Here is a 19,234-nt window from a genome sequence, read left to right as displayed (position 1 = left end):
ATCAATACTGAGAGTAGGATGGAGCTTCGCTCACCGGTGGGCACTTGCAGATGAAGCCATGAGGAGTGTTACTGGCGACCGCACACGTGCCTCCGTTCCTACAAGGTCTTCCTTTGCAGCCGTCAAAAACTTTGTCGCAACGCTGGCCTGGTCAAAATAAAAGACGTCGATTGCGTTACCGACCGATGACGGGCACGTCTCCGCCAAATCGGTACCTGTGTATCCGGTGCGGCATTCGCAACGATAACTGTTGGTGAGCTGGATGCAGTTGTACGAGCCTCGGGGGTCGCAAGGATCCGACAAGCACTCGTTGACGTCGCCTTCGCAGCGCTCGCCCACGTAGCCCGCCGGGCACATGCACTGGTAGCCCCCGATGCGATCCACGCATTTGCCGTTGTTGAAACATTTGGGCTCGTGGGTCAGCGGGTCGCTGAACGGGTTGCAGTCGTCCAGATTAATCTCGCAGTGGACACCTGTGGGAGATGGACAAATTGCGGTGAGTCTGGATTTGCAAATTTGGAGTGCAATCGTGTACCTTGGGTTCCTCTGGGACAGGAACACTTGTATGTGTTGATGAGATCGATGCAGGTGCCTCTGTTCTGACAGGGCTGAGACTGGCATTCATTGATCTCCTTGGAGCAGTTGACGCCATGGTAACCGGGGAGACACTGGCGAAAGAGATCGACGTGAGCTTTTGTGCGGTTGAACTTCAGACGTGGATTGCAAATCAATCTCGTACTTCGCAACTGTAGCCTCCAAGGTAATCGGTGCACGCGGCTCCGTTGTGGCACGGGTTAGGGGAGCACTCGTCCACTTGTTCCTGGCAGTAGCTTCCCGTGTAGCCTGCCTGGCAGCGGCAGTAATGCGTGCTTCCGGCGTCCAAACACTGACCGGAATTCCGGCACAGGTGAGCCACTTCCACACCTGAAAGCACACAATGGCGGTTAACACGTTTATACTTTTCCTGACCTGAAGGCAATAACTACCTTGCTGTTTGGCTGCGACTTCACAGGACACGCTGGGGATGTCACAGTAGAGGCCGGTCCAGCCCGATTGACACTGACAGGTGTAGGAAGCCCCCTTTTGCCAGCACTGGCCCCCGTTTTTGCAGGGGGACGAATCACACCAGCGTATGAGATTCTAAAAAAAACAAAGACGAAATGTTAACGGCAAATTACACAACCATTGATGTTGAAACCTACCTGGCAGTTGACCCCCGTGTAACCCGGCGGGCAGGTGCACTTGTACGTTCCAAAACTATCCAGGCACGTTCCACCGTTGAGACACGGCCTCGAGTCACACTCGTTGATGTCATATTGACAGTAGCTGCCGGTAAATCCGGGCAGGCACAGGCAGGTGAAGGCGTTGATGCCATCTGCGCACGTCCCGCCGTTGAAGCAAGAGCTGAGGAAACCCAATAGAGTTGAAACCGATCTGAAATGGAAATTTGGCGAGGAGGGGCGGAGCTACCTGTCGGTGCAATCGTTGGTGTTGATCTCACAGGTGATGCCGCTGAAGCCGGGCGGGCAGGTGCACGTGAAGCTGTTGACGCAGTCGGTGCAGTTGGCGCCGTTGCGGCACGGGTTGCTTTCGCACTCGTTGATGTCCTGCTCGCATCTGCCGCCGCGAAAGCCGGGCGGGCACGTACACGTGAACGTGTTGATGCCGTCGCGGCAAAAACCGCCGTTGCTGCACGGATCTGAAACGAGAGTTCAATTAAAGCCTGAGTGGCACACGATGTATAAAATATACAAAAATATATATATATTAAAAAAAATAATAATAATAATAAAATAATAAAAATAAATATACTATATAATCAGTAAATCATAAAACAAATAATAAGAAAAGAAAATAATAAATATACTATATGATCAATATATTGCAAATTCCAAACAGTCCTTACTTGGCTTGCAATCATCAACATCAGTCTCGCACTTCTGACCCGTGTAGCCGGCCAGGCACTTGCACTGGTAGCTTCCCATGGTGTTGTGACAAAGGGCTCCATTGCGGCACGGGCTTTTCACGCATTCGTTGATATCAATCTCGCAAGTTTGACCTTGATTTAAAGAAGGGAGGGTGTCGTTAATTGCGTGAGCCGGAAGATGCACGTCCGGATAAGGACAGAAATAGACACCTTGCCACCCGCCGGGACAGCTGCACGAGAAGCTCTGGTAGTCTTCAGACTCTTTACATAGTCCGCCATTTTTGCACGGTCTCGAGTTGCAGGGAGCCAGCAAAGTCTCGCAGTTTTCACCTGGGAACGAAAACATAAAGATTGAAGAGGCACTAAGCGCACGGGCCTCGCTTTTCCATCCCTCTTTCCTTATCCATTTCCATGACGACTTAACCAAATAGGAAGGGCTTTCCTGTTTCCTGTTATTGTGCGATCACAGACAGGAAACAGGACGTGGCGGAAATGGGAATGGAGGGGGTGTGTGGAGCAAGTTGGAGATCTCCCGTTTGTGGCACACTACATCACCCCCCCCCTCCCTCCAAGAAAAACACACGTTCTATGTTATCCCTCCAACACAGACAGGCAGATCTTTCCACATGGTGAAGAGAAAAACAAGCATCCCTGATAGCAAGCGTGTCGTACCGGTGTAGGGCAGCTGACAGTTGCATTTGTATCCTGCCACGTCATCCATGCAGGTGCCCTGGTTGAGGCAGGGGTTGGATGCACACTCATTGATGTTAGTTTGACAATTGGGTCCTGTGCGGGATTAGATTTGGTGAGATGGCGGAACAGAAAGAAGCACTGGTGAGAATGGCGGCGGCTGACCTGTGAAGCCCGCTCTGCATGTGCAGTGGTAGCCGCTGGTCATGTCTTTACAGGTGCCTCCGTTCATGCACGGGTTGGACTCGCACTCGTTGTTGTTGATGTCGCAATTGGGGCCGCTCCAGCCAGAGTCGCAGGTGCATTTATAGCTTTGTTGAGGGGGAAAAAAAAAAAAAAGTGTCACGGTCACGGGTTCGGAGATTAAATCGAATGATTATGCTTTTCCGCTCACCTGTTGATGAGGTCGTGGCATCGGCCGTGGATGCAGGGGTTGCTGCCGCATTCGTCCACTTGAGACAAGCAGGTGGCGTCGTTGTAGCCCTCGGGGCAGAGGCAGGTGAAGCCGTTGATGCCGTCCACGCACGTGCCGCCGTTGTGGCACGGATTGATGGCGCAGTCGTCGATGTTGATGTTGCACATTGTTCCTGAAAGGATACGACGATATTTTCAGGCGCCAAATTTTTTTTCGACATGCCTGTACATAAATTTCTGCGCATTGACAAAGCACAGCTGGACACTTTGCTCTGCGCTGTGGTATTCTTTGAGTCCCCCCCCCCTCACCCAATCCTTCATTGAGGTGAACAGTGCGGCTTTTTGGACAATAGAGAGTGAACACTAAAAACTCCCTGAGCGTTCAATTGAAAAGAGCAGGAGCAGCTAGCCTGGTGGCCCCAGGGGGAGGGGGGGAGGAAGGGGGGAGGAGGGGGTCTGCCTTGCCGCCATCGATTGAATGGCAGCCTGTTGAATAGGCAGAAGGAGCATTTGGGCCCTGGGAGGGGGAAGTGGTGCCAGGAAGGAGGTGGGGGGGGGGAAACTACTCTCCCTATTCATATACACACACAGACACACACACCAACCCCCCAATCCAGGGACACCTAACCTCACAAGACTTGTTTACAGGAACAGAAGGCCAGACCCATTTCACACACGGCCAAGTAACAATTAACCCCCCCTCCTCCTCCCGATCCCCCATCCGACTCCCTCCTCCCTCACTCTTCATCAATCAGGAGGGGAGGGGCCCAACCGCCTCATCATCAATTACAATAGTCCTCTGTCCCCTTGCGTCCCGCCGTGCCCTCCGCACTCCCCATGTCGGCACAAAAAGACAGATCGGACGAAGGCGGGTGGGGGTGGAGGGGGTGGGGAGGGGGACACAGCAGCCTGCACACAGACACACACTTGGTCCAGGCTTGCCCTCTTTTCGCATAATCACACAGACACTACCAGTCAGAACCGGTTCTGTCGGGCCGGGAAGAGGACTTGCAATCACACAAATTTTATGAAACTCCTTTTTCCTTTTAAAGGCTCGTCTTACCAACTCTATTCAAGCGAGTTTTTTTTTTTTTTGCCATGGATTGGGTTGGGGAGAGTGCTTCTTTCAAAGCCCATCACACACAGGCAATCCGACACCATTGTTCCGCCAGAACGGGTCCGCTAGCCACCTGTCCCATCCGCCCCTCCTTCTGCTCGGGGGACCACCCCACTTGCACCTGTAACTCACTCACCTGTGTAGCCCGGCTCACACGCACACTCGTAGCCATTGAGCTTGTCGATGCACCGCCCGTAATCGCAGGGGTGACTCTTGCAGTCGTCCAGGTTGATCTCGCAGTTGAAACCTGGACCGGTGGGAACAAATTAACCAAGCGCCATTTGTGGAATCAACATTCTCCACCTGGTGAGGGGCTCACCCGCGGTGCCTTTGGGGCAGGAACAGATATAGGTGTTCTCCTGATCCTGGCAAGTGCCGCCGTTCCTGCAGGGCTGGCTCAGACACTCGTTGATGTTGGTCTCGCACAGGCGGCCCGTGTAGCCGGGACGGCAGTAGCATGTAAACGAGGCCAGGCCATCCTTGCAGGTGCCGTAGTGGCACGGGTCCGAGTAGCACTCGTTGATGTCCGTCTCGCAATGCTTCCCTGTGTAACCTGGAAGCAAAGATGAATGGTGTGTTTTAAAAAAAAATAGATATATACAAAAGCCGAAAAGAGACGGCGTACCTTCAGCACATTCGCAGGTGTACTTATTGGGACCGTCGGTACACTTGGCTCCGTTTTTACAAGGGGTGCTGGCGCACTCGTCGATATCAACCTGGCACAGATTCCCTGAAAATCCTGCAGGGTGGAATTCAACAAAGAATACTTGGTGATCAAATGTATTCCCCCCTAAAGAAGCACTCCACAGCAACACCACTCAAAGGCCCTCCCTTCCCTCTCCCGCGGGCCTGAAAGTTTCTTTCAAACAACACAATGGGCTCAGACCGGCGAGCCGTAAACCAATCCCTGCCTCCGGTTTTGGCGCTAAGCTCGAGCACAAACGCCCGTGCCCGCCAAAGATGTTGTGAACTCTTGATGCCGTGAGGTTGAGCATAATCATTAACGGAATGGTTAATGATCCACTCTAGTTGTCTGTAATGTCTGAACAGAAAGAATGGAAGGAATGTCCTCTGGTATTTTCTCACCTTGAGGACACTCGCAGTGGAAGGAGTTGATCTTGTCGACGCATTTGCCGTTATTGAGACAAGGCTGGCTGGCGCACTCGTCCGTGTTGACATGGCAGAAGACCCCCTCGTAACCTGAACGGGATCAAACCACAGTTACTTCATTTGTGACTTTTTTTTCGGTTTTATTCCTCGGTGTTCATACCTGGCATGCAGATACAGTGGAATCCTCCGATCTGATCCAGGCAAGTGGCGTCGTTGTGGCACGGATTGGACATGCACTCGTTGACGTCCATCTCGCATCGCGGGCCCTCGTACCCTTGAAGACACTTGCACTGGAACGAGCCTTTGGTGTTGAGACAGCGGCCGCCGTGCTCGCAAGGGTTGGCGCCTGAAAAAAGGTGCAAAATGTATCACGCCTTTGCTTGAGAAGTGAAATCGGAGGGAGGAGAAAGCGAGCGTACCGAGGGAGCACTCGTCGATGTCCGAGTTGCAGGCCGAGCCGGTGTAACCCGGCGGGCAAGTGCAAATGGCTTTTCCGTTGACCGGGTTGGTGTCACAGTTGGAGCCTTTCTGACACGGATTGCTGATGCAAGCGTCGTCCAGGTGGCACAGCAAACCTAGCGACCCCAGAAAGAACATCATTGGTGGATATTTTTTTTTTTTCCCTTTTCATTATTATTTTGTTACTTGCTCATACCTGTGCGCCCATGCGGACACTCGCAAAAGAAGGAGGCCACGCGGTCATGACAGGTGGCGCCGTGGTAACAGGCGGCGCTGGCGCAGTCGTCGATGTTCTCGCCGCAGTCGTCTCCCGTCCAGCCGTTGACGCAAACGCAGTGGTAGCTCCCGTGAGTGTCGTGGCAGGTGCCGCCGTTCTGACACGCGTTGGGCATCAGCTCGCACTCGTCCACGTTCTCGGTGCAGTATTGGCCTGAGGAGATGAGATTTTGATGAGTCAGACGTGGCACGTGAGAGGAATTTTTATGCTTAATTTACCTGTGTAATGAGGCGGGCATTGACAATTGTAGGTGTTGACTCCGTCGACACATACGCCGCCATTTTGGCAGCTGTGGCCCGGGCAGTCGTCAATGTTGTGCTCACAGTTTTGACCCGTGAATCCTGATAACACAACGAGGATGCAATTAGGAAGAACAAATGACTCCGCTCACAAGTGCGCCAAGTTTTACAGTATGATTAACCAGCGAGCAGCAGCTCAGCCCGCGTTCGCCGGGCTTTGCTATCTCGCCACATTCCAGGACGGACACCCGCAAGAGTTACACAGCGTGGCTTCAACTTTAACACACACATAAAAGTGCTGTGCGATCCTTTATTGGTCTGAAATCATGCAGCTGGAATAATGCTGGTGCTGATCCTGAGTCAAAACTAAAATATTTTCTAGTGTTATTTGTGACTTTTGGAAGATTGTAAAATGACTTCCTTGGCTGATTTTGCAAGTTTAGAGAAGTTTAACTAAGTTCAGCTATAAAAGTTATTGTGCAGTTTAAGGTCATTCTTAAACACAGTTAACACATTTGTAAAAAGTTTATTTTAGTAACAATAACTTAATTAGCAAATTATTTGAAACAATAAATACAAACATAACCTATTTTAAAAAGTATACAGTTAGTTTAGGGAAAAAACAGCTGCATTAAATTCAAAAGGCTTTCACCCAACGTTGGCCGTGTCGGGTTATCAAAAGGAAACGTCTGCACCACCGTTTCCTGCCGTCATTCATCTTGCTCAGATTTGACTCCAAGCTTTGGGTAGAAAATCAAATGTTGTCTTACCCGGCAGACAGCTACACTCGTAGACGCTGTCCCCCTTCTGGACGCAGGTGCCCCCGTTCTGGCACGGTGATGGGCTGCACGGCACGTAGCGGTTCTCACAGTGCGGCCCGCTGTAGTCCTGAGGGCAGCGGCAGTGGTACGAGCCCACCTCGTTGACGCAGACGCCGCCGTTGAGGCAGGGCGTTGGGCTCCGGGCGCACTCGTTGACGTCTTGCTTGCAGGTTTGACCGTGGAAGGCCGACGGGCAGGTGCAAATGAAGTTGGAATCGAAGGCCGAGCACTGGCCGCCATTTGCGCACGGGTTGGAAGCGCACGGGTTGGGGTGTTGACATGTTTTGCCTGCAAAACATTTTGACACACAGTTATATTTCGAATAATAATCCCTCGCAAAAAGAAAAAGATATCAAAAATTGATCGTCCTACCAGACCATCCAGGCGAGCAGCGGCAGCGGAAGGCCGCGAGCGAGATGAGGTCGCACGTTCCCCCGTTGCGACAGGGCGAGCTCATGCAAGCATGGTTGGTCGGCGTGAGGCACAGGCGGTCGGTGAAACCCAGTCGGCACACGCAGCGAAAGTCGAAAGTGTTGCCGTGGGAGACGGCGCGGCACTCGCCGCCGTTGCGGCATGGCGACGGGCTGCACGGGTTGGGAAATTGACATCGGTTGCCTACGTAGTCACTGGGACACCTGGTGAGAAGAAAACGGGAAGTGGAGGGAATAATAAAGTTCAAAATAACGTTTTTGAGAAGTTTTGCTAACTTAGCAACCAACCCACAAATGTCTCACGACTCGCACTTCACAAGGTAATATTGTATGAGTCGGAAAAATGTGCACTCATATTTTCCCACCCGCTCCGACAGAGGTGTTGTTCTTCCGGATTAGATTCTTTCTGAACCGTAAAAACACTTTGTGCTGAGGCGAGGGACCCCATAGGAGAGTCTGGCCCATTCTGGCTACCTTTCAGCCCCCACGTTGTCCACATTCATCCCCAATGAGCGCGGAGATCAAGGGGACCATGCCGCGCCATGGAAGCCCACCATGAAGCGGCGCATTCAGGACATAAGCCTCCACCAAAAATTCTTTGCTGCTATTCAGACACAAAAGCGAAGATGCTGTTACAGTCACATTGCTTGCGGAGTGTGATTGTTTGTTCTCTGCAACGCTTGTCCTCGTTTTAGGCTCACGGTTGAGCTGAAGCAAATCCCAAGTTAAAATGTCTACGTCAATGTGCATCTTCAAATTGTACGTTTTAAAAAAAAATAAGAATAATAATGCTCATTTTAAAATGTTATTTATAATGAATTTACAAAAAAATGACAATTTCATGAATTTTAAGATTTTCCTGCTATTCTTAAATAATCAATGAACCAGTAATTCATTGACATTTTTGTAAGTTATTATTCACAACAAATAAACAAATTATTTAAAGAATTATATGAATTTAAAAAAATGAAAAAATGGATTCAAATGTGCCAATTTTAGGAGGGTAAAATTCTGAATAGAAGCAAAAACTATTACAGGAGTCCAGATAATCTTAATGCTTTGTGGACCATGCAAGTATAGGGCAGTGATTCTCAACTGGAGGAGTGGGACCCAAAAGTGGGTCATGGGTTCATTATGTGTGGGTCAAAAAAAATTACAGTGTATATGTTTAAAATACTGTATTTTCAAAAGTATTTTGTAAAATACATTTTTTAAAATCATTCTCAATTATTTGAGAACATGTATACTCTGCACAAGAAGTGAGGCAGCAATGCCAACTAGTGGTCCACTGTGCAGCTCCTGCTAAAATGTTGCAAGTCAGAAAAATAAAAACAGGTTGCGCAACAATGATAATAATCTGTTTTGCATTGTCTCTTTGCAAGTTGCGATGCTGCTGTTTGCTCAGTGAAAAAAAAAAAAGTGCTATGGTTTGAATTTGGGCCTGTGTGTGTGTCGGTTGGGGGGGGGGGGGGGGGGCATCTGTTTGCGTCTCCGCAGGGAGCAGGTGCGCATGTTAATGAGGGCAGCTGTTGGACAAGACTCCTTCTTTCTCCCGACACCCCCCTTCGTCCCGCTGGAGGGGGCGGCAAGCCAACATCTCCTCCGGGGGGACATCATGTGAAGTCAGCTGTTGCAACTTCTGCCTTTTTCTCAGCCCAAACACACTTTAAGTCTTAACTCCTCTCTTTTTTTTTCCTATGTTCCCCAAACTTTTTGCTCTCTATCTCGTTTCCCTTTTACAGCATCCCTCCCCCACCGCGGTGTCGCACGGTGCTGCCGAAACTTCTCTTGTTGACTTTAGAGAAGTGAGAGCTCTTAACGGGCCCGTGTGCACCACGGGGAGTCCAGACGGTTACAATCGGCACAAGGCTGCGAAGGCATTCACGGAGGCTTTGAAGGGTCCCCGATTCAAATTCCACCTCAGCATAGTATGAAAAAGCGGTTTGATTCCTTCATTCTTGAGTAGTCGCAGGTAACGACCGATACCACGTACCGAGACCACAAGTACTTTCGATACATAAAATTTGCCCCAAAAAACAATGACCAATTTAGCAAATTGTCTTAAAACTAGATGAAATAAATGGCAATTTTTTTTTTTTTTTTTTTTTGTGGGCGGGCCCGATTCTGGTATTAGTTACAGTCACAAGTACCGATACCTTGACAAACTTAAAAAAAATAATAATACTAATGGAATACCATGGATAACAAATAAATGCTGTAAAAACAAATGAGATCATCAATGTTTGTTTTTGGTCTCAACTGCTTTTTGACGCATCGTCTTTGTTCTGAATAAGATCCACCCACCCACACGGCAACAGGTCTCTCCCGACGATGCAATGTCCCCCTCAGGCCCGAAGCAGATGCTCCCTCAACCTCTGACCCGAAGCACTTTTGTGTTGGTTGGGGGGGTGGGTGGGGGGAAGCCTCTTTTGCCTTTTCCCCTGTCAATGCATCCTCGCACACCCTCCCGAGTGACTGGGCCAGGCCTGCCATCTGCCATTCTCCGTGGTGACTTTATCCCCCACTGACGACGCAAAAGCAGACCGATCGTGGTGTGGAAAATGCCAACGCTGTGGATAAGTTGATGTTTTCTCCAAAAGTGACAGAGGTGTCGCCATTGGCTATTTCCTGTCTCGATTTACAAGCGTCTGATGTGATGCGGTGCACAAACACCCACTCAGCTGATTGGCATCTGCCACTCGACCTGCAATCTCTGTTGATCTTTTATCCTGGCTTCACGCTATGCCACCCTTGCCAGCTGTCATCTTTTTTTTTTTCCCATCTATTTGTGTCTTTTTCAGCGGAAATCCAACACCGCCCCGTTGTCGGGTTCCTCCGTAATTAAAGCACAGATGGAGCGTCACACGCATTCGCTGAACCATTTGCCCTCTGGCCCTCGCTGAGCCACCAGCGCAAGAGTTGAACAGTTGGAAGTGTGTCTTGTGGAGGTTTCGACAACAGAGCAAGAGTGAAACTAAGCCCACAAAATAGCAAGGAGTTAGTTCAACGTTTTTGGAGTGCTTCTTTGAAAGGGGGCAAAGGTTAAATGATGAGATATAAAAGGAGTCGCCAATGTAAAAGGCACCCACAGGCCACCAACAGAACAGGAACAAGCCATGCACCCTTTGACTGTTGGCATCGGGGCATTAAGGCAATGGGCTCAGTCCAGGGGGGGGGGGGGGGTGCACACTTGTACACTTCTGATGGGCTTATGCTCGCATGGAGATGAGCCCGGAGCATGCTGGTAATCCTATAGAAGGACAAATGAAGTGCGGCATTCCTTGAGGAACATGGCTTTATGCTTGCGGGCTGCTCGGGAGCCCGCCGCAGATGCCAGCCAGACATTTTACTGTGACTGTGCAATAGCAAACAGCTCGGTGCAAGGTCGGCGAGGTCCGATCCAGCGGGGCCGGCGGTCTATTTTGGGGTAATGTTGGATTTCAAGCAGTTGCAGGTGTTTCCTGGATTTGTTTGTTCCTGCTTTGTTTTTGTTTTTTTCAGTTTTGCAACTTCAGTATGCAGTATCTCGAAAACCACGAGCCTAATGAAGAAATGGACGGTTACTTTTTACATTTCCTAGATGGTGGGGGCAGCAGCTTTGTCTTTAAACAGAGATCTATAATCCCAGTAAACCCATTGGGGGAAAAAAAACAAAACAACAGATAAAAAGACATCTGATTACCAGTTTAGGCCCACGCTAAGCCGACGAGTGAATTTACACTCGGGGTTCTCACGCCTTGTGGGAACCCACCAAAGAGGATTTGGATCTTTACCCCTTTACAATTGTGTCACCATATGCTTCCGTGCTGAATGGATTCTCCCGACGCTTGCTTGACTGATGGCTGCTCGGCTCGGGATGATTAATAGGAGGAAGAGGAAGAACGCGGGCGACCGTCTATCCTGTCTGTTTTCAATCGGGGGCCGAACCACACAGGAACCTCTTTGTAGAGACGGAGGAGAGCCCGTGTGGATGCGAGCATATGCACGCGTGTGGGCAGAGTGCGCCGATTAGATACTGTCAATTGATGGCCTCGGGCTAGTCGCATCGCATCCTCAATGCTCGCCCTTTTGTCCCAACGGAGCAGAGGAGGCGCCTGTCGCCACCACATGCCCCGAGGGGGGGGGGGGGGGGGGATGAAGGGGCCCACCCTGGAACCACAGTTGAGGAAGCGACTCCTTCAACAAGGACCGAGGGATCATTTGGACTCCTCTTTACGATCCAACCATCAACCAAACTTTGGGTGAGCCAGATGGAAGATCATAGGGATCAACAGTCAATATGAAAACAACAGATATCAAATAAATAGCCAACATTTTAGCACCCCCCCACACACACACTTGTTTGCCTTCAAATTTCAGCACTTTAGTCCAATCAATCTCACTCTGTTGACATCCAAACCAATTAGATTTCACAGCCATCTGGCCTTCTAATGGAGATCACACACACGAGTGATGCAAAGGCTTGAGGTCAGAGGGGGGGGGGGGGGGGGGGGGGGCTTATCCATTCAGTAAGCGGGACACAAGGGTTTTTGGATGTGGAGGGGTGCTGAGTGGGAGGGGTTTGTGCCAGAGGTTTGGGGTGTCTGCGGCATGATGGGAAGGCCCACTCCGATTAGTCACACAGCATTATTCCCCGCTGCACAACAATGGGCGACGGGCGGCGGGCGAGCCCCAGCTGTCGCCCCAGTGAAAGAGCAGAAAAACAAGATTTAGGGCTGGACGCGCACTCGCACTTTGCAGTCGAGGGGGTCTTGCATTCATTAACGGGCGCTGGGGATGTAGTTGGGGGGGGTGGGGGCTTTTTTTGTCCCACTAGCCCTTCCGCACATCTCCAGGCCCGTCGAGCCCTTTTCTTTCCTTTTTTTGAGGGAACGGTTGGTCCCTATGGTGGTGGTAACACTAAACAAAATCCACCGGAGCTAGAGGAGGGTCGCCGGGCCTCTGGTTGCCGGGCGCAGGGTTTGCTCAAAGGCTGGAATTGGGAATGGGGGAATATGAGGCTTGCCCTCTTTTTTTTTTTTTTCCTTCTACTCCCAAAAGTACTCTGATTGAAAGACAGAACAACAATATATATGTTTTGATTGACTTACTTGCAGTCTCCGTTCCCATTGGGGGCGCCTTCGCACCTTCCTCCATTCAGGCAGGACTCAGTGGGTAGTGAGCATTTAAGACCTGTTGAATGCACACAATAAACTTTATTTGTATTTCATATCATGCATTATACGCAACTCACATTGATGCACATATATAATGATGATATATTTAATTAAAAATATAGTGTGGGGGGTGTGAAGGACACAGGTGGGAGACGAGGAGTGTGCATCCTGATGGTGCGTGGCTTTCCTTGGTGGGGTGAGCACACTTTGGGGAGGGGAGGGGGGGGGAAGCGCGCGGCAGCTGCTGGACTCAAACAGGGAACAAAAGAAATCAGTCCAGCACGAGCCATAAAACATTCTCCTCGTGCATTGTTTACCTCCTCCACACCCGCGCTCCCCCACCCCAACACACACTCTCCCACACATGCAGACAAAAGGTGCCCCCCCCCAAAGTCCCCTTGAGCGTCCCCCAGGCCCTAACACACACGCAACTTCCATTATCCTGCACGTTATTCAAAACCGTCTCAATTCAACATATTGGGAAATACTTTTTTTTTTCCATGTAGTTACACCTCGACAATGTTCTTTTCATTTTTAAATAATAAAATGTTACTCTGTTCAGGAGACATAAGGGAATTTAAAATATACATTAAACTCAAATTCATTAGGATCTGCAGATTACTGCAAAATCGCCGGTCATAAAATGCACACACAGACTCACGCTCGCAACAAACCACAGTTTTTTACCTTGTGAGACGAAAATAACTGCCGAAAGGAGAAATGTTAGTCTCGCAAAGAAACGATACATTCCTCCTCTTCTACTTCACAAACTGTGCTTGAGTCCCGCGTAGGGTTAAGCATAGATCCACAATGACAGGGGGTACTCCAGGTGTGAGGGGTAAAAAATATTGCAGAAAAAGTCAAACGCCACGCACGCGTGCACACCAAAGACTTGTTGTTTCTTTTTCTCCAGTAAATCCTCGCAGAGAACACAGAGTCAGGTCGTTGATGTTAACTTTGTGCTGGCAGAGTTCTTAATGAGGTGTTGAGGCTAGTCGGTGCGCTCAGGTCCTCCCACTTTGCCCCCCCCCCCCCCCTCCTCTTCCTTCGCAGCTGCTGGGGGGGGGGGGACACGCTTCACTGTCTCACCCGAGAATCTGAAACTATTCAGAAATTTCAAAATCAGATGTGTTCAAATCCCAGGAATTTGTAATAAATAGTGAATAAATACGAATGAGTGATGTGAAATCGATTTATATTGTGTTGTGACAAGTTGAAGAGGAAAGTTTTCCCTCATTTTATTGAGTTTAACTGCTGTACAGTTTCGTAGCCTCAGGGAGCAAAGATTATAATTCATTACAACACCGCTACTCATGTTTTGGTCCTTGACGCTATAACTGCCAAATGGAGCGGCGCCAATTTGGGGTGAGGCCTGACGAGACGTGGGAAAGGCGGGAAAGATTACAAGGACTTGCAAAAAAATGTGTTGCAATAATAGAAAGCGTGGAGGGAGATGGGAATATCAAATGTGTACGGGCATGTTTAGAGTAATGTCACTAACGGAGCAGCTCGTGTGTTGTGGCCCAAACAAAGTCCCAAACTTAGACGTTAATCATCATCATCATCATCGTATTATAAACCTGCGTTTAAAGTTCACAGGAGAAAGTATGACTAGCCAGTGATCTCATTTGACCTCAATGTCTGACATTCACAAGCGCTTACAACAACGTCTGAAAATAGCCAACTGATAACTTTTACTATTGTTATGCAGCGTGCAAATAATGTCATCAATCCACTTTTCTAACAATGCCCAACTGTGTGCCACATAGCAGCACACTTTGAAATTCAAGACAAGACTTGTATGACTGAAAAGTTTCTCACACCTCGCTTGGCTTGGTGTTTACGGATGCGCTCGGCCGGAATTCGCCAATGTTTGTATGAAAACAGCCTGTTGCTAGATAAGTGAGTGGGAAAAGCGCTCTTGGCTTTTATCAAGACCAATGTTGACGCCTCGCCCAGTCGCCCCCGTCCCCCCCCCCCCCTCCATCAGGCCTCTGTTTGTTTTGTCTCAGGAGCCTATAGACGCCTCCGAAACAGAGAACAGAGGTCCTCAGGTGTCCCAATTATCACCTTGCTCCATTGTCTATTGCATGTTTGCATTTTAAACACTTTGGTTTTTAATTGTAAAACATGCCCGGACACTGCTGTGAAGAAGTCTGCCTGAAGCATGCGGTGAAAAAAAAAAAACAGCATTCAAGTCAAGTCAACATATGTAGGCTGAGATTAAAAAAAAAAAAATATATATATATATATATATATATATATATATATATATATATATATATATATATATATATATATATATGATGAAAATGGTTATAGTTTCTCAGCCAAGGTTTAAAGGGGAACTAAAGCCAAAACGTCAATGATTTAATCACGCTCCCAGACCTCTTTAATCGAATGAACTCACATCCAAACACTTGCAAGCAACAAAATGGCTGCAGTGTTCATAAATGAGGGCCGGCAGACAATGAAGAACAGGAAGCTCTGGCTCCGTGCTGTCCCCGCACACACATGCACACACACACTTTTTAAAGTCCTGAGTGAGAAAGTGCAGGAAATGGGCTCTAATTCACAAGCCTGTGACAAGTGGCACAGACAGGCCAACTGGAGAAACACAAGCTAAATATGCGAGAGTCCCCCTGAGGATCTCCTCACTATTGAGCCATTAAAAGGAACCAACCGGTGTTATATTTTTTTTGTATACATATTTGAAGCCTTAAATATTTTAAACTCATTTAAACTAATTAAAACACTTTTTGTAAAAGGTGCAATATATGATGTATTTTTTTACATATTTGAAGGCTTAAATATTTTAAACTCATTTAAAATAGTTTTTTTTAAGGTGCAGTATATTATACTTTTTTTGTTTTTTTTTTTACATATTTTAAGCCTTGAATATCTTTAACTCATTTAAACTGATTTTTAAAAAAAAAAAAAGACAGGTGCAGTATGTGTTCAAGCTCCTGGCAAAGCAGCTGAGAATGAATTAATGGAATGAATATTAAATTCAATGGAAAATCTCAGATAGCCCCCCCCCCACCCTCACAAAGATCCATTACCATTACCACCCGGCCAGCTCATATCATATTTGCTGTTGTTTATTTTAGGGACCACCTGATATGAGGCCTGAAGGAAGGTGATGCCCACCAAGGGGGCTTTTGTTGTGAGTGTGCGCGAGTAGCTTGGAATGGCGACTATGATTAGAGAAGGTTTGGGTGGCTGCAACAGGAATCTCTTTTGCGGCCTCTCTACACGACAAGTGTAAATCAACGTGCATATGAGACAGGATTGGTGGTCTGTAGGGGCGGGGTTTAATTGGCACAGACGCTGAGATTTCCACTCGCCCTCCAGTTCCACGTTCATTACAACCAATGGGCGAGTAAAGTGAATGTTAAGATGTTCCGAATGAACCCTCAGCTGTCCGCCGTATCACTTTCCGTCCAAATGGGCCGACAACTGTCACCCTGACCTTGCTTCTCACTCAAGCGCCCTCCCAACTCTCACTGGACTGTCGAGGCAGGTTGAGACTAGATTACCGCCATTCACACGCTGGCTGACAGTTGCACCAAAATAGTCACAAATTGAGGCTTAGGAAAAGACACAAACAAATGACTTAGATACAAATTTTGACTTTTATGATCATGCATAGTAACTTAATTTGCATGTCAAATCAATTCCCCCCATTTAAGCGCATCGAATTGCCATTAATCCGTTCCATCCATTTTATAAATATAGCACGGTAATCCGATGTTTTTCAAATGTAAACATACAGACTGTGACTTGTGGCGTGCACGGTGCTGTTTGCCAAAGAGGGTTTTGGGTTTCCCTCGCCGTCGCCCCCCCCACCCCCACCAGAATGGCGACCGCCGCACTTTAATAAACCATCCCGCAGGGGTCAACGCTCTTTTCTCCACGGCGTCAGCTGGGACACCCCGGTCGCACTCCTAACCCCATCCTAACCCCGTCTCCACCGCCGGCATGCGTCGGAGCCCAGTTCTGTTTAGCGGGCAGAGCATTTAGAGGGGTTAGCGTTTCACAGAGGCAGCTGTTGGCACCATGTGCCTCATTCTGGCGCGGCGGGCCGACAGCACGCGAGGCAAACGCTTCACGCAACCCCCGCGGCATACCCCTGAGGATCCTTGCTCAGAAAACCTGATCGGGTATCACTTTGATGGGCAGCGGTGGGAAAAGTACTCTGAACTTAACTAAAAGTGCAGATACTCGCGTTAAAGACAACTGGGGAAAAAAAAATTAAATATTTTTTGTTTAATAGTTGCACAAAATAAAATCATCCGGGACCAGATATATTTGTTAAGTAGATGTATAGACTACTTAAATAAATCCTATTAAGTATAGTACTGAAGTATTCATACTTGCCACAACTGGCAAAGAGATTTCCAAAGCAACCTTAATTGATGTCATTCAGCAGTCGCTTAACTTTTGAGACGTGCCCGAGCTGTCGACAAGGAACTCCCACGTTCACGCACGCATTTGAGTCAACGGACAGCGGCGGATGTCATGTCTGTCGTTAGAAGGATTTTAGGCTCCCGGCCAGGCATTCGCCGTGTTGCCTGTTTTACTGACAACTCTGTCACAGAGGAGTCCAAAATAAATCATCTGCTCAAGATGGCTTACCTCTCCATAACTGTGACTGGGTGGATTGCGATAAGCACAAGAACGTTTATGTTTTATAACTTGATCCCGATATGTTTTGAGAACTTGAATTACATGCTAAACCTAATGGTTAACTTGATTTCTGACATGATGCTTAACAGGCAAATTTTATGTGGTCAAAAATCCACGCTGTCATAGTTTAAAAAAAAAAAAAAAAGCCAGCTTCTCAGATGTTTCTGAAAGATTATTATTATTTTTTTTTTTTTGCAGGCTGCAAACTGAAAAAAAAATAGATTATTATTATTTTAAAACCACTTTTTGGGGGGGTTGAAACTTTTCCAAACCACCAAAATGTCTTTTCCCATTTTTTACCAATCATGTTTACGATGCTAAAACGACAAATACCTTTATAGCGCACATTTACACAACTCAATCATACTTTTGTTTACATTCCACGTCCATTTTCCCAGCACTATCTACGCTAAAATGAATGATACCGCGATGAAACTCCTCCAACGAAACCATCGTTCCTTGCCAAGATGCAACGCACGAGACTAACCTTTAGCTCCATTTACCTCAATTGATAAATGAAGTGCATTTTGGGAAGGCTGTGCAAGCAATGTTTCTGTTCAAGGTTCCCATGCTCCCAGGACCCTGGGGAGTGGCAGGAACAGATGTGACGTCTGCACTCCCACCACCAAACCTCCCGACCCCTCATTGGGTCCGTTTCCTAACACTGCTCTCCCTTCTGCAGCTTGTAAAACAATCTTCCGCTTGGAGAAACATGACATTCTGCCACCGTTGCCTTGTCCAATAATTCATTCTTTAATCGATGCTGAAACAAGATTACCGCTCATTTCAAGAGGTTATAATTTCATCTCGTCCTAATTAAGCCTTGAATATGATATAGAGCCGTTTGAGTAATTTCATTTGGTTCCGGTCAATCTGTTGTTTAATTTCAGTGTTAGTACTCCTCGGGGCAGGGGTTCTCAAACTGGGGAACCCGGACCTCCAATTTTCCACAAAATAAGGATGAGCTGGAATGTTGCCTCCAGAATAGCTTTAACTTGCAAAGAGAAGATAAATTGTGCATCCAAGAATTAAGCATCATTCCTCACTGTAAAAAAAAACAACAAATCTTGGTAGTGCTTATACTGTCAAAGAACACACTACATTTTGAAAGATCAGTCAAGAATGACAGAAAGGTGATCTCTGCTTTAAAAACCATTGACAATGAATGAGTTAAGTTCAACTTTAAAGGTTTTTTTTGTTCATTCTGAAATTTCACCCCGGGTGTACCGTAACTATGTATAGGCAGGCATCTATAGTGGACTGCTGTCCTTTGTGATGCACTGATAGGAAGAGCCCTGATAGCTTAAACTGTGCATCCGGTTACTACAGTAAAGTCCCAGTCTTATCGCCCCTTGAACACAAGTGACTTGCTCTATCTCGGCCATCATACACCTGCCGAAGCTGAGAACTCACTCCACTGCCATTGTTCAGCGACTCTGCATCATTATAACATAGCAGGAGAGATCGAACTGATAGTTGAGAGGCCTTCTTGAAGAATGCCAAATAAAAGCATTAAGAAGACTATTGGGTATTTAAAAAAAATCCTTGTTTGGCACTTAGTAAATAGATACCTTAAGTTCACATTGGTTACAGTAATAGAGGTAAATTGCTTATTTAGTCTAAATACTCTCAGATTGAATGACATTTGAAATGGTGCATGAAAAAAATGAATCCTGATGGAAAAAAATAACAATGAGGCAGATTAATGATGAAATATAGGTGGTAGATTGGAACATTAGACGATGCATTAGTAATAGAAAGCGTGTTTAATCGTTTTGTGCTTGATGGAGTTTCCATTAAAATGTCCCTGAAAATTATAAATACTATTATCGCCCTCCAGTGGTTAAATACCCACATTACAACTACAGTCACAAATTAAATTAAACTGTGCATGTTACAGTGGC

General features: G+C 47.5%; 1 protein-coding gene across 3 annotated transcripts in view; it reads right to left on the bottom strand.

Annotated features, from left to right (window-relative positions):
• The window catches only part of LOC147048207 (neurogenic locus notch homolog protein 1-like), a 29,989-nt gene that overhangs the window by 5,218 nt on the left and 5,537 nt on the right, over positions 1 to 19,234 (bottom strand). For 2 of the 3 annotated variants that reach the window (XM_085926139.1, XM_085926140.1), the window contains exons 2-25: positions 13,329 to 13,744; positions 12,576 to 12,657; positions 7,427 to 7,689; positions 7,004 to 7,342; positions 6,213 to 6,335; positions 5,914 to 6,147; positions 5,678 to 5,833; positions 5,419 to 5,604; positions 5,235 to 5,348; positions 4,774 to 4,887; positions 4,468 to 4,701; positions 4,285 to 4,395; positions 3,012 to 3,204; positions 2,783 to 2,928; positions 2,600 to 2,713; positions 2,138 to 2,257; positions 1,907 to 2,059; positions 1,471 to 1,699; positions 1,203 to 1,404; positions 987 to 1,140; positions 740 to 924; positions 536 to 668; positions 216 to 473; positions 35 to 147 (exon numbers count right to left, since the gene is read on the bottom strand). In XM_085926139.1, coding sequence (XP_085782265.1) covers positions 35 to 147; positions 216 to 473; positions 536 to 668; positions 740 to 924; positions 987 to 1,140; positions 1,203 to 1,404; positions 1,471 to 1,699; positions 1,907 to 2,059; positions 2,138 to 2,257; positions 2,600 to 2,713; positions 2,783 to 2,928; positions 3,012 to 3,204; positions 4,285 to 4,395; positions 4,468 to 4,701; positions 4,774 to 4,887; positions 5,235 to 5,348; positions 5,419 to 5,604; positions 5,678 to 5,833; positions 5,914 to 6,147; positions 6,213 to 6,335; positions 7,004 to 7,342; positions 7,427 to 7,689; positions 12,576 to 12,657; positions 13,329 to 13,389 — 4,017 coding nt within the window. In that variant the 5' untranslated portion in view covers positions 13,390 to 13,744. The remainder of the gene's footprint in view (positions 1 to 34; positions 148 to 215; positions 474 to 535; positions 669 to 739; positions 925 to 986; positions 1,141 to 1,202; positions 1,405 to 1,470; positions 1,700 to 1,906; positions 2,060 to 2,137; positions 2,258 to 2,599; positions 2,714 to 2,782; positions 2,929 to 3,011; positions 3,205 to 4,284; positions 4,396 to 4,467; positions 4,702 to 4,773; positions 4,888 to 5,234; positions 5,349 to 5,418; positions 5,605 to 5,677; positions 5,834 to 5,913; positions 6,148 to 6,212; positions 6,336 to 7,003; positions 7,343 to 7,426; positions 7,690 to 12,575; positions 12,658 to 13,328; positions 13,745 to 19,234) is intronic. The other variant, XM_085926138.1, reaches the window with a different exon arrangement.

The sequence above is a fragment of the Syngnathus leptorhynchus genome, chromosome 12 (assembly GCF_054491065.1).
Source record: "Syngnathus leptorhynchus isolate UIUO chromosome 12, UIUO_Slep, whole genome shotgun sequence".
In the NCBI taxonomy this organism is placed as follows: domain Eukaryota; kingdom Metazoa; phylum Chordata; class Actinopteri; order Syngnathiformes; family Syngnathidae; genus Syngnathus; species Syngnathus leptorhynchus.
The sequence above is the reverse complement of the archived record's forward strand: the minus strand, read 5'-3'. Positions and strand labels throughout refer to the sequence as shown.